This window comes from Lagenorhynchus albirostris, chromosome 7 (genome assembly GCF_949774975.1).
Source record: "Lagenorhynchus albirostris chromosome 7, mLagAlb1.1, whole genome shotgun sequence".
NCBI lineage: Eukaryota > Metazoa > Chordata > Mammalia > Artiodactyla > Delphinidae > Lagenorhynchus > Lagenorhynchus albirostris.
This window is the reverse complement of record NC_083101.1, coordinates 74,918,384-74,932,300: the sequence shown is the minus strand read 5'-3', so window position 1 is coordinate 74,932,300 and position 13,917 is coordinate 74,918,384. Positions and strand designations below refer to the sequence as shown.

Genomic DNA, 13,917 nt, shown 5'->3' with positions numbered 1-13,917 from the left:
GGTGGAGTGGGATGTATGCCTGGCTGCGGATACTGTGGGAGCAGGGAGACTGTAGGTACCACATTTCAGGATGGAGACTTTCTACTTATTCCCCTTGTGTTTCTTAGGGTTCCTTATTCCAGCCCTTTATTATGCCTGGTGACCAGAGCCTAGAAACTCTGCTTCAGTTCCTCCAGAGAATAACCATCCAGTCTCCTTCCTGCAGTGGATAAGGATGTACTTTCCTGACACTGTAGGCTGAGAGGAGAGGTCTAGTGTTTCACTCTGTTGTGTGCAGCCTTTGAATCACTGTTCTCATTTTTCAGGTCCTCTGCTTAGCCCCATCCTCTATGGAACCTAGTGGCTGGATACTTAGTCTCAGTTTTGTGGGGCCAGTTACTCTGCTTCTAATCGCTTTCTGTGTAACCTCCTCCATTTTGCTAAGTCAGTTATGTTGTTTTCTGTTTTCTTTGTCCTTGTAGATTAATACCATTTATAGCATTACTGTGGATAATCTGCCATTTTTAATCAGAACTCTGTCTTTTTTGTTTCCATGTTTTTAGATAATTTTTCATACTTATAATTTTTAGCTTGTACAGTGTTACATCAAGATCATAAGGCATTTAATTAACCATTTCACTACTGTTGAGTAATGAAATGAGTCAGCTTGACTCTAGTTTTTTCTGTCATGTTAACTAAAGTGACCCTAAATAACTATATAAATAGCGTTTGAAAATCATTTGCATTATTTTCCTGTGTAGTTTCTTAGAACTGGAAGGGATTGTGCAGCCCACTTAATCCTGCTCCCCCATTTTACAGTCTAGGAGTCTGATGTTAAGTAATATCCCTGAGGTCAGACAGCTCCTAAGTGGTATAGTTAGGACTTGGACCCACTCAGTCTGGCACCAGAGTCTGTGCTCTTGACCGCTGCACTCTTCTTCATTTCCATTGAGTTGAGCCTTAATTAGCTAATACTGTCACTTCATAAAGTGTTTTTAAAATTGTAGTGTTTTAGTAACTAGCAAGGTTGAGCATTTTTCTCTATGAAAATGTGTTAATTAATGCCTTTTTCCCCTTTAGTTTGTAGTCTTTCATCTGGAAAATTTGGGACATTACTTAGTGGCTCATGGGACACTACTGCTAAAGTCTGGCTGAATGACAAATGCATGATGACCTTACAGGTACAGTAGTTCTATGTGAATATTTGAGAAAATAATTAAAGATGATGATTCTGTGGCAATTTAACTTAATACCCATTTTTCTCACAGGGTCATACAGCTGCAGTATGGGCAGTAAAGATATTACCTGAGCAGGGCTTAATGTTAACTGGATCAGCAGACAAGACTATTAAACTTTGGAAGGCTGGAAGATGTGAGAGGACTTTTTCTGGTAAGATCAGAGTAGACAGCTTTTGTAATCTTTTTGCTTCCTATTTGCACAGGTGATTTTTTTCAAAAATAGAAGTTTTAAAGTGGTATTTGAAAAACATCAGTGTATTTGAGCCATTTAACTTGGGTGAATGTAAATTTTCTGACAGTTAATATGTAATATCTTTTTTTTTTTGAATTATTTATTTATTTTTGGCTGTGTTGGGTCTTCGTTGCGGTGCGCAGGCTTCTAATTGAGGTGGCTTCTCTTGTCGCAGAGCACAGGCTCTAGGTGCACGGGCTTCAGTAGTTGTGGCTCACAGGCTCTAGAGCGCAGGCTCAGTCGTTGTGGTGCACGGGCTTAGTTGTTCCGCGGCATGTGGAGTCTTCCCGGACCAGGGCTCGAACCCGTGTCCCCTGCATTGGCAGGCGGATTCTTAACCACTGCGCCACCAGGGAAGCCCGGTAATATCTTTTTAAAATATGTACTGAGACCTCTCATAAAACAACCAGATATGGACTAATAAATAGCTACAATATGAGTATGTGCTTCTGTGTATTTTATATATGTAATTTTTGGTACTCAGTTATGTTTTGGTTGTCATTTGAACAAGTTCAGCCTGAAACTTCCAAGCATAAGTCTTATTGAGGGTGGGTCAGTAGTGTTATCTTCATATATGAGGAAAACATCAGTCGTGCTTTTATTAATATTGAAGTACATTGTTTAATAATAACAACTTTCAGGCTTTGTTTATGTTGTGGTTTCAGGTGGGTAGTCTTTTAAAACCTCAGCTATTAAATAACTCCTAAAACGAGGCATCTGCTGTCTAATATTAGAACTGATGATTTATTTGTGGGGCACTTAACATTTTTGGTATGATTTTATTTGTTCGTTTTTCCTTTTATTTATTCCTTAAAAGTTGATCAGCATCCTGGATAATACTTCAAGAAGTCCCTTTGTGCAGATAAAACTATCTGTAGGTGGAAAGTAGACAATGAGTTGTAACTAAACATCCCTTTGTTTCTGCTTCCATACATACAACATATGTGTTAAGTTTTTATTAATCTGCTATAGATAATCTGAATCAGCATAGGAAATACTGAGCATGGGAAAGGTTTTGACTTCTTGGTCTCCTTTATTAGATCACAGACTTCTGAGAATGTTTTGTCTTTTAAAAAAAATTGTAGTGGCATCTACAATGCCTCAATTAATATTGAAAAAAATGGAATCTTATCAAGTTTTTAAAAACATTTAATATCCTTTGATGAGAGGAATAAATACACACACATGTATGTATATATATATGTATATATATATACAATCAACATAACACAAGAAGTTTTCATTCCATAAATTCTTGCCCTTTTAAAAAATCAATAGTCATTAATTTTTATTTTATCATTTTAATGCCTGCATTTATATAAATTATGAAATATTTCCCTTGGTAAAGCAACAGTGTTTGGCTTTATATTTATGTTTTGGTTGAATCGAAAGAGGCAGGAATAGGAGGCAGGAAACTTGAATTCTTGCTTTAGCTCTGCCACTGATTGTGTGGTTTTAGATAAATTAATCTCTCTCAACCTATTTCACATTTTAATAAAGTTTACTTTTCTATGATATTTTATTTCAAACTCTTAAATAATTGAAATCTTTTTTGTAATCTTAGTTTTTCTTTTCTTGGTGCTTTATAAATATTAATCTTAGTATTATGTGGTGAGAAATTTAGGGGATATTTACTCTTTGTTATATATCTGTTTATATTTTAATATTGTGTATGTTATGAATTACTCTTGTTATTGGGGAAGAAGAGTTGAAATGAATTGTCAAGTAAAAATTGGAGGACTTCGCTGGTGGTCCGGTGGTTAAGACTCCGAGCTTCCACTTCAGGGGGCACGTGTTTGATCCCTGGTCGGGAACGAAGATCCCAAATGCCGTGAAGCCAATCAATCAATCAATAAATAAAGGATTTCCTTTAAAAAAAATTGTGGGGATCAGAAACTTATTTCTGGAGGGGTTTAAGAAATTTTTAAGAAATAATTTAGAGAAGATATGGTAAATATAGAACTTCCCAAGACTGGTGATAAAAAATACTGCCAAGCCTACAGTACAAATTTTGGCTATCAGGTTTTTCTACTGGAAAAAAAAAAAGTATTTCTCTAACTTGAAAATCAGTTTTTAATATTCACTGGTATGTGTTTTATAATGTTAATAAAATACATAGAGCCATCAACCAAATGATCCATTTTTATTGATTTATCGTGTTCTTTTTTTTTTTTTTATACAGGGCATGAAGACTGTGTAAGAGGCTTGGCAATTTTGAGTGAAACAGAATTTCTCTCCTGTGCAAATGATGCTAGTATTAGAAGGTGGCAAATCACTGGCGAGTGTCTTGAAGTATTTTATGGTCATACAAATTATATTTATAGCATATCTGTCTTTCCAAATTGTAAAGGTAAGACTGTCTTATACTACATATTTTAAATTTTGTATTGAGCATTGTTCTATTCCATCTTGAGGTGGGGGGAGGGCTAATGATTTAAATCAATTTACTAACTGTAACTTGAGTAATTTAGTAACTTTATTTCATAAGTATCTTTTTCCTAAAGGGGGAAACTGTATGATCATCTTTATATTAATTCAGACTTGATGGTGTGTTGTAAAAAGTTCTTGGGCGGGTTCCCTGGTGGCGCAGTGGTTGAGAGTCCGCCTGCCGATGCAGGGGACACGGGTTCGTGCCCCGGTCTGGGAAGATCCCACATGCCGCGGAGCGTTTGGGCCCGTGAGCCATGGCCGCTGAGTCTGTGCGTCCGGAGCCTGTGCTCCGCAACGGGAGAGGCCACAGCAGTGAGAGGCCCACATACCGCAAAAAAAAAAAAAAAAAGTTTTTGGGCATCTGAGGAAAGACTTCTTATAATTTATTGGTATAAAGTATAGTGTGTAAGATGTTAAATATATAAAAATGTGATTCTTTGAAGTTGTATATTGTATAAGTGACAAATACATAAAATTTAAAGCTATAATTTATAAATACTTGGGGTTTAAAAATCAGTATGTCTATTTAGAAAGGTGGTATATATAAATGTACTTAATTTTATATATTCAAACTAATTTTTCCTGTATTCATTAATTTTAGATTTTGTGACAACAGCAGAAGACAGATCTCTGAGAATCTGGAAACATGGGGAATGTGCTCAAACGATCCGACTTCCAGCTCAGTCTATATGGTGCTGCTGTGTGCTAGACAATGGTGACATTGTGGTTGGTGCGAGGTACTCATGTTCTAGTCAATCAATCAGTAATATGTGTCTAGGCCTTAGGTAGGTGTTAGGGTGCACAGAGATAAGCCATAGGAATTTCAGGTGAATTGGGGAGACCACAGGCACATTTGTGTTACTAAACAAAACAGTAGTAGGTATAACAGGTTTTGCACTAATGATACATGATATATTACAATAGTATTGCACTGTAAGTTCTGCAGTCGAAACATGAAATTAGAGAAGTTAGAGATTGGTGTGGGCAAACTTTCTGGAGAAGAAGAAATTTGAATTGGGTTTTGAAAGGTAATGAAGGAAAATGGTGGAGGAACAATGCTGGGGAACAGTGGGTGACAGGGTAAGATGGTAGCGTGGGGCTTAATTATGGAGAACCTGGAATGCCCAGCATTTGTTAGATTCAGTGCTTGGGGTTAAAGGGTTGTAGCTCTTGAGCAAGAAGTGCTGTGATTAAAGCAGAACTTATGAATTATTAAATACGTAGGTTAGATTTAACTAGTGGTGACAATGGGCAGGAAACCAAGTTGGTAAGCAATTGCAGTAGTAGGTGTAAAGTTGTGAAATATTGACCCTGCAGTGCTAATGGATAAAAAACCGGAAAATGAGATAATGCGGAGGGAAAATGATCAGAAGGGGGCGTGTCAGAAAAGGATAGAGTTTCAAACTTTGGATGATTAGAAGTCCACATTAATAAAAATGGACAAGAGTGAGAATTGGTTTGGTGAAGAAGGTGATAACTTCCTGGGATCCAAGTGGTGATAAGCCACACTCATGCAGATTGGTCGTGGGCATTTGGACTGGGTCCTAGTGTAGCAACTGAGACTGAAGATCAAGATTGGCACAGAACTTCCAGAGTCAAGCAATAGGGCATCTTTCTCTGAGGGAAGAAACATAGAAGGGGAGGAACAGAACTAAAGACTGAACTTGTGATACACTGTGGGTAGAAAAAGAGAAGCCAGTAGCCTAAACAAAAAGCAATCCAGATGTTGAAATTCAGAGATGGAAAAGAGATTTTGGAGGGAGATTGTGATCAGTGTCAATAAGTACATGAGGGGTTAAGGAATGGAAAGTTAGGAAAGCTTTTGGATTTGCTTTGAAAGATGTCAGCAGTGACTTTTTTGACATCACATTTTCATAGAAAATGATAGAAAAAGGTAAATGAGAGGAGACAGATAAAGAGATTTTTGAAGAAATGGATGAGGGAAAGGATTATAGACTACTGTGGCACTGAAGGCAAGAGGAAAAAGGGCGACAGCCATAAGGGATACAGTGTCTAATAAAGCGGATGTATTTTACTCCTTGGCTGGGCCAGAGGTTGATTTGTTGGTTTAGTTATTTTCACCCTAAAATCATTTAAAGTTGAAGAAAAATAAAGGGGTAACACTGCTGTTAGTAGAAGGTTAAGTAAGAAAGTTTTTCTGCAGAGTTGAGTAGGATTAGTACAGTTGAAAGTGGCTAACTTGTCTCCCCTACCCCAAAATTTCACAAAGAGAAATTATGGAAATGAAGTCATTTTTCTGAGAATAGAGGCTGGGACTGTCATCCAGTCCAGAGGTGAAGCTGTTTTTTTCTTGATTCGGGTTAGGTTACATTGCTAGTTAATGGCATAGTAAGGACAGGCTCCATGCATTTCTAATTAACGGATATCAAGCATCTAGTATTTTCTAAGCCCTGTCCTGGGTATTTGAGCCCTTTATAAGTTAAACAGTTTACTACCCTTCTTTATACCATAATACCTATGTGTGTAATGTTCATTTTAAAAGTGTATGCTATGTCTGTAGATTTTTATGAGGGTAAATATTTAATTTGGAATTGAAAATTGTGTTAAATATATATTTCTTTGTTCTTTCCCAGTAACTTTTTCCTTAGTCTTTTTCCACCCTTTCCATTGCTTTAGAAAGTAATAGAGGGTAGTGTGCTGAAATCGGCATAGTTCTACACTCAGCAATAAATACATAGTAACATTTCTCGTATTCACAAATACAGATTATTTTTGCTTTGGATCACTGAAGTGTGATAATGTTAACCTACTGTGGCAGTGACTTAAAATCACTTTCTGTTTCCTTATAGTGATGGTATTATTAGAGTGTTTACAGAATCAGAGGATCGGACAGCAAGTGCTGAAGAAATCAAGGCTTTTGAAAGAGAACTCTCTCAGGCAACCATTGATTCCAAAACTGGTGATTTAGGAGACATTAATGCTGAGCAGCTTCCTGGGAGGGAACATCTGAATGAACCTGGTAAATATTTCAATGTATCTAGTAGTAAAAAATGCTGCCTTGTTTGCCTTTTGGAATAATGAGTGACAAGAAAAAAAGATTGTTTTGTTAAGTCATTCAGTATTATTCTCATTGCGAGGTACTGATCTTTGAGACTTTTTATTATGCATAACCACAGTGAAAAATCATGTTCTTTTTGCCTCTGCCTCACAGTTTTAAAGACTTGGAGCTAAGTTCCCATAAACAGGAATCTTTTTCTTTAAATAAATCACCTAATACTTAGCTCATATATAGTAGGTGTTCGGAAATCACTCATTTAATACCTTTTGGTTGATTGGATTCTCTGAGAGGTTGTAGAGACTAAAAATAAAAATGAGTTTAAATAAAGCAATGTCTGCTTAATGCGTTAGGGATCATTTGATTTTAAAATCAGAGGACAGTAGTTGTCTCAAATGAAATCTTAGGTTGGATATGTCCATGATCCCTTGGTCCATGGACCCCTGGGGATTCTGAGATCCTTTCAGGATATCCATGTGGTCAAAGCTAGTTTTATAATATTAAGGTGTTATTTGCCTTTTACACTGTGTTATCATCTACATTTATGGTATAAAAGCGGCGGTGGGTAAAACTGCTGGCTCCTTAGGACGTAGATGGAGGCAGTGGCACCAAACTATTCAGGTAGTCATGGTGTTCTTCACTGGTATGCAGTCGTCATTAAAAAAGAAAAAAATGCCATCTGCCCTTAGGAGTGTCCCTGATGAAGCATTAAAAATTAATTTTGTTACCTTTTGGCCCTTTAGTACGTGTCTTTTTTAACATTCTGGATGACAAAATGTAAAGTACACATACAGTTTACCGAAGTACCATGTGCCTCAGGGGTAAGTACTTCTGCAGTCATTTGAGTTGCAGGCTGAACTCTCCCTTTTTTCAGGGAATTCCATTTTTATTTCAAAGAACAACTACGGTTATTCAGGCTTAGGTATTTGGCAGATATTTTTTTGAAAATGAACAAAGCGAGAATGTCACTTTAAGGAAAACAACTGACAGCATTTGTTGCCAAAGATAAAATTCAGACTTCCAAATGAAAATTGCAATTTTGGAAAACTTGTGACATTAATGGTAATATTAACAAATGCAGTTTTTTTATATTGAATAATAAAATGTGTAATCATATGGAAGATCTGCATAGCTCAGTGAATCAGTATTTTCCAAATGACCAGTTCATGGTCTTACAAAATCATACATGGGTAAAAGAACTGTTCAGAGTATAAGATCAATGGATTTTAGTATAATAGAGCATGAAAAATTCATTGATACAGTTTCAGATTCTAAATTTGTAACCTTTAGGATCTACTACTTGTAGAATATCCACATTTTTCTGAAAAGGCTATTAAACTAGTCCTCTGTTTCTCAACTGTATTATCCGTGTGATGCTGGATTTTCTTTGTATACATCAACCAAGCAACAGATTGCAACAGGTTAAATGCAGGGGCAGGTATGATAATCCAGCTGTCTTCTATTAAGAGAGACAGTAAAGAGATTTACAAAAATGTACAACAATGCCAGACTTCTCACTAAATTTTTAAAACTATACTTATTTTTCATTGAACTATTACTTATTCAATATGTAATGGATCTATTACTGTTTTCCATGAAGTAAATATACTTTTTGCTCTTCTCATTTTTAATTTCAAATTCAGTAAATCAACTGATATAACCTACATTAAAAAAAAGCTGTTTGGGCTTCTGAATAACATTTCTGACTGTAAAGAAATATTGAAACCAAAAGTTTGAACACCACTGTATTATTTCATGTTTTTAATATTCTTACAGTTCTTTGCAAAAATGTAATCTTTTTGTCTATATATACACAGTCAATAAATATTTACTAGGTACCTACTGTCTGCTCTGCATTGGTCTAAGCTCTGGGGAATACAGATAACAAAAGGGACAGAAATCTCTGTTCTCACAAATTTATGTTGTACAGGAGGAGACAGATAATTAAAAAGTTAATAAGTAAATATACAAGTATGTCAGATAAGTACTATGGGAAAAGTAAAGCAGGCATTGAGTTTTAATAAAAAATAAAACAGGAGTTTGAAATTCAGTGGTCAGGAAATGTATAATACTTAGGATAGCACTGGTTGCTGTAACAGATAAATCCTAAAATGTCAGTGGCTTAACACAAGAGAAGGTTATTTGTTGCACATTTGAAGTTCAGTTGACAGCAGGGTATGCTGGAACATGTTCGTAGAATAATTTTACTCCTCTAGGTCATTGAGGGACCCATGCTGAAATCACCATCTTCATCATGTGCTTGCATGGTCCCCCTGAATTATAGATATTCAGCCACCAGACAGCATAAGAGGGGAGGGTAGAAGATGATGAACTAGGCCTAGAACTGGCATTTATCACACCTACCCAGATTCCACTGACCATTACTCAGTGTGTAATCTAGGGACTACAAAATGTAAGGGGGCGGAATAAGGTAGTCTTCAACTAGACAGCTACAGCTCTACCCATTGGAATAGGAGCAGGAATCTCTGGAGGACAGCTAGCAGTCTCTGCCACTGAAGGCCTTGCTGAGAATGTGGCTTTCAGGTAAAGTCCTTAAGGAGACAAGGGGGCAAATCTTGCTAACATCTGTGTGGAGAATGTCGTAGGCAGAATAAACAGCCAGTGTTATAGACTCTAGGGGGCTCCAGGGCCTATAGTAGGAGGCCATTGAATCAGTGCAACGGAGAAATAATGGTGGCTTGTACCAACGCGTAGCAATGGAGATGGTGAGAAGAGGTAGTCTTTTAGCTATATTTTAAAGATAGAGTTGATGGAATTTGCTGAAGGATTAGAATTGAGAGAAAGGAATCACACTCTTCTATTCTTTTTGGCCTGATCAGCTAGAAGAATGGAGAATCATTTACTGAAATGAAGTATTGTCAGAAGATACTCGTTAATAAAATTTGTTTTATTTTCGATCAGCCAGCTGCTTTTTAGTAGAATCACATGTTTTTAACCATCCTTTACTTAATAGAGTTTTTATTTTTTTAATTAATTAATTTATTTATTTATTTTTGGCTGCATCGGGTCTTCATTGCTGAGCACGGGCTTTCTCTAGTTGCGGCGAGAGGGGGCTACTCTTCATTGCGGTGCGTGGGCTTCTCACTTCTCATTGCGGTGGCTTCTCTTGTTGCGGAGCATGGGCTTTAGGCGTGCGGGCTTCAGTAGTTGTGGCACGTGGGCTCAGTAGTTGTGGCTCGCGGGCTTTAGAGTGCAGACTCAGTAGTTGTGGCACACGGGCTTAGTTGCTCCGCGGCATGTGAGATCTTCCCGGACCAGGGCTCGAACCCGTGTCCCTTGCATCAGCAGGCGGGCAGATTCTTAACCACTGCGCCACCAGGGAAGTCACAGTAGGGTTTCTTTTAAACTGTTATTTTCTTTTTGGCCAGTTTCCAGTAGAATTACATTTTAAAATATTTTGTTTCATAAAATTTTCTATTAAACCAAAATACATATTTACTTTTATATATAAACTTTAATGTTAAAACTTTTCGATCTAATGTTTGTAAAATTTACTCTGCCATTCTCTCTTTGATTCTTAAAATTTTTATTTTAAGGTACTAGAGAAGGACAGACTCGCCTAATCAGAGATGGGGAGAAAGTCGAAGCCTATCAGTGGAGTGTTAGTGAAGGGAGGTGGATAAAAATTGGTGATGTTGTTGGCTCATCTGGTGCTAATCAGCAAACATCTGGAAAAGTTTTATATGAAGGGAAAGTATGTCGACTTCTTTCTAATTGCTATTATCTTAAAGCATTAGACAAATTAAAAGTTTTTGTTTCCCTTTCCCCATGCTAATAAAATTTTCTTTGGTGTTTTGACATTTAAAAATAGATTTCAATGGGGAGATTCTTAGTCTTGAAGTAGATTTTTTTTTTTTTAATATCTTTGCATGTAGAGAGAGCTGCATTTGTGATGGACACTGCCATTATTTGCCTTTTGGTAGTTACATAGATAAGCTGTTCCCAACCATTTTGGATTAGGCGCTTCTGTGTCACCTTTCATCTAATGCTTTGTGCCTAGTTATATTTAACTTGACAGGCCATGAGGGACCCTGCAGGGCTGTGCTTATAATGCCAGCATGTTTTCATGAGTAGGGTAAGGTAACAGCTAATACTTTCGGCCTTGAGATCAACTAATTGGAAACCATCCTTTGGTCTTACAATTAATATGTAGTAATAATCCATCCCCCACATCTACCTGCCAGTGAACTACTATTCTTGCACCACATGCATATGGTTGCTATTAAACATTATTTGCCAAGTGGAAGATTTTAAAATTGTGCTTTGGAGAAAGTTTAGCACTATAATTATTAACATAAATCTGTGTTATGTATGTCATTAATTTATGTGAACAGATAGTAATCACTTATCTCCTTTTTATATTCCTATTAAAGGAGTTTGATTATGTTTTCTCAATTGATGTCAACGAAGGTGGACCATCATATAAACTGCCATATAACATCACTGACGATCCCTGGTTAACTGCATACAACTTCTTGCAGAAGAATGATTTGAATCCTATGTTTTTGGATCAGGTGGCTAAATTTATTATTGATAACACAAAAGGTCAAATGTTGGGACTTGGGAATCCCAGTTTTTCAGATCCGTTTACAGGTAAGTTAGGGTTTGTATTAAGTCTTATATACTTCCACCAATGTTGATTATTTTTTTTTCTTTATTTGTTGTGTTTAAACACCTATTATGATTAGCTGTTTAAATAAAAACCAAGATCTACAGCAGGTTTTTGCCGCAGATATATATTTTTGAGGCTCAAATTATATAGTAATTTTGTATTTATGGAAACAGTTGTAAATTGTTCTCTTTCAAAAATACAGCCACACTGTAAACTAAATAAAATTAAACTGAAACTAATTCAGTCATTTGAAATGAAAAGAAACCTGTAAGTTCCTTCATGTTATTGCTTCTTTTTAAAATATATATTTTGGTGAAATTTAGTAAATAGAAATTCTGTTTTCACATGAGGCTAAACTAGTTAGTTATGCATCAAATCTAGAACTGAACTATGGGTAGTTTTAGTTTACATGTTATTTGTATTCCACATGTTCATTTTTTTTTTTTTTTTTTTGCGGTACGCGGGCCTCCAGCTGTTGTGGCCTCTCCCGTTGCGGAGCACAGGCTCCGGACGCGCAGGCTCAGCGGCCATGGCTCACGGGCCCAGCCGCTCCGCGGCATGTGGGATCCTCCCGGACCGGGGCACGAACCCGCGTCCCCTGCATCGGCAGGCGGACTCTCAACCACTGCGCCACCAGGGAAGCCCTCCTCATGTTCATTTTAAGTCAGTTGTTTATAACATAGTATACAGCGTCTAAAATGTTATTAATGGGATTAGGTTCTCATGCCAGTAGTATTATAATCCCAGTAGTATTAGTTTGAGTCTGGGATCCTTGGAAATGGAGTTTAATTCTAGAAGTATTAGCCTGAGCTCTGGGCCCTGGGAACTGAGGCCATGATATGGGATAGATATAGAGCTGGCCCTATATCTATCTTTTCTTAGATATAGGGCTAGTTCTAAATAAAAATTTGAAATTGACACTTTATTGTTAATGGGTTCCTATTATTTCTGACTCTATCTTTCATGTGCTAGTGCTCTTCCTCGTATTGCAAGGATCCCATATCCTCTTCTTGTCTCAGGTCTTTTTTTTTTCTTCTTCCCTCACAGATGCTTCATGCTCCTAAATTATCTCCTCTCCTTCTAGTTCAAAATTCCATTGTTTGTTCACATAATAAAGTTAATCTCACCTGCATGTTGACTTAAACAGATTATCAGACTGATTCACTATGAACTATAAATGATAGGACCCTCCCAGCAGATGCACTTGACAGAACAAGAAAAAAAAAAATGTTTATTACCTGTATATTTCTGTTGGTTGGAATATCAGTCTACAGTACAAAAGAGTACTGTATTTCATAAGCTATCTTGTGGGATGGAGGACCGAAAAGCAGCTGGCTCTGTCTGGAAATCTAACAACAATTTGGCTTTTTTGCTCCTCTGAAACTCTGTTAGCATCCTTAGATATATCTTTTTGTAGACACCTCTGATTATTTCCTTAGAGATACTAACAAAACGTACTCACACACACCACACATTTGTAATTGTATAAATGGGAAGTCTGTTTCCTTTGAACCACTCATCCCCTTTGTGATTTTCTCCAGTAGGTTGTAAGCTTCAGTGGATACAAGCAATCTTGTTCCCTGCTAGATCTCAGCACTGAATGTACTGTTTGACACATGAATTAATGAACCCAGGGGTTCTCTAAAAGATTCACAGTTGGTGCCTGTGGTTTGATAGCAACAACAGCAGCAGGAATTCTAGTGAATTCGTATAGGAACAGGAACTGATTGTATGTGTATATTATTTAGGTCAGAGACCAACTGCAATTTATCTTTTTGTATTTGAATTCCTAGTTATTTTAATATTTAAGTGCAGAAGCTAAGATATAATAAAGGATTAAAGTTAACAAAAGCAAAACTTGGAGAATCACTGAAATTTTAGTTTCTTACTAACCTTTCCAACTATAAGACTTCTGACTGTAACTCCTCTTATTCTGTCATGGGACAGCCTTGCTCTTTTATTTCTCCCCAAATTTAGAGTCTTCTGATGTAAGCAATGTGCCATTTATGAAATGCAGGATTCTGGCATACTTGAGGCTTTTCTTTGTTTGCATGCACAGGTGGTGGTCGGTATGTTCCAGGCTCTTCATCAGGATCTTCTAACACACTGCCTGCAGCAGATCCTTTTACAGGTGGGAAGCAGTTTTGATCAATATGTCTTTCTTCACTAAATGTATAACATTTTGTATTATACAGCTTTATATTTTGAAGATATTATCCAGTAACTGATAATTCCCTTATTATCTGTGTTTCCAATTTTGATGGATCTCCTTTTCTTTAACTTCTAATTTTTTCTTTTTCCTCGAGTACTTTTATAGCTTTCCTCATGACTTTTAATAACATATTATTAAAATTCATCATTTTCTCCAGTGGTCCTTCCTCGAAGGAGA

The 13,917-nt window shown here is 36.8% G+C and overlaps 1 protein-coding gene across 2 annotated transcripts in view; it reads left to right on the top strand.

The window, feature by feature from the left end:
- PLAA (phospholipase A2 activating protein) overlaps positions 1-13,917 on the top strand; it is a 40,649-nt gene that overhangs the window by 14,250 nt on the left and 12,482 nt on the right. For both annotated transcript variants that reach the window (XM_060155177.1, XM_060155178.1), the window contains 8 exons: positions 1,060-1,160; positions 1,248-1,368; positions 3,632-3,799; positions 4,481-4,616; positions 6,690-6,859; positions 10,453-10,610; positions 11,290-11,509; positions 13,588-13,659. In XM_060155177.1, coding sequence (XP_060011160.1) covers positions 1,060-1,160; positions 1,248-1,368; positions 3,632-3,799; positions 4,481-4,616; positions 6,690-6,859; positions 10,453-10,610; positions 11,290-11,509; positions 13,588-13,659 — 1,146 coding nt within the window. The remainder of the gene's footprint in view (positions 1-1,059; positions 1,161-1,247; positions 1,369-3,631; positions 3,800-4,480; positions 4,617-6,689; positions 6,860-10,452; positions 10,611-11,289; positions 11,510-13,587; positions 13,660-13,917) is intronic.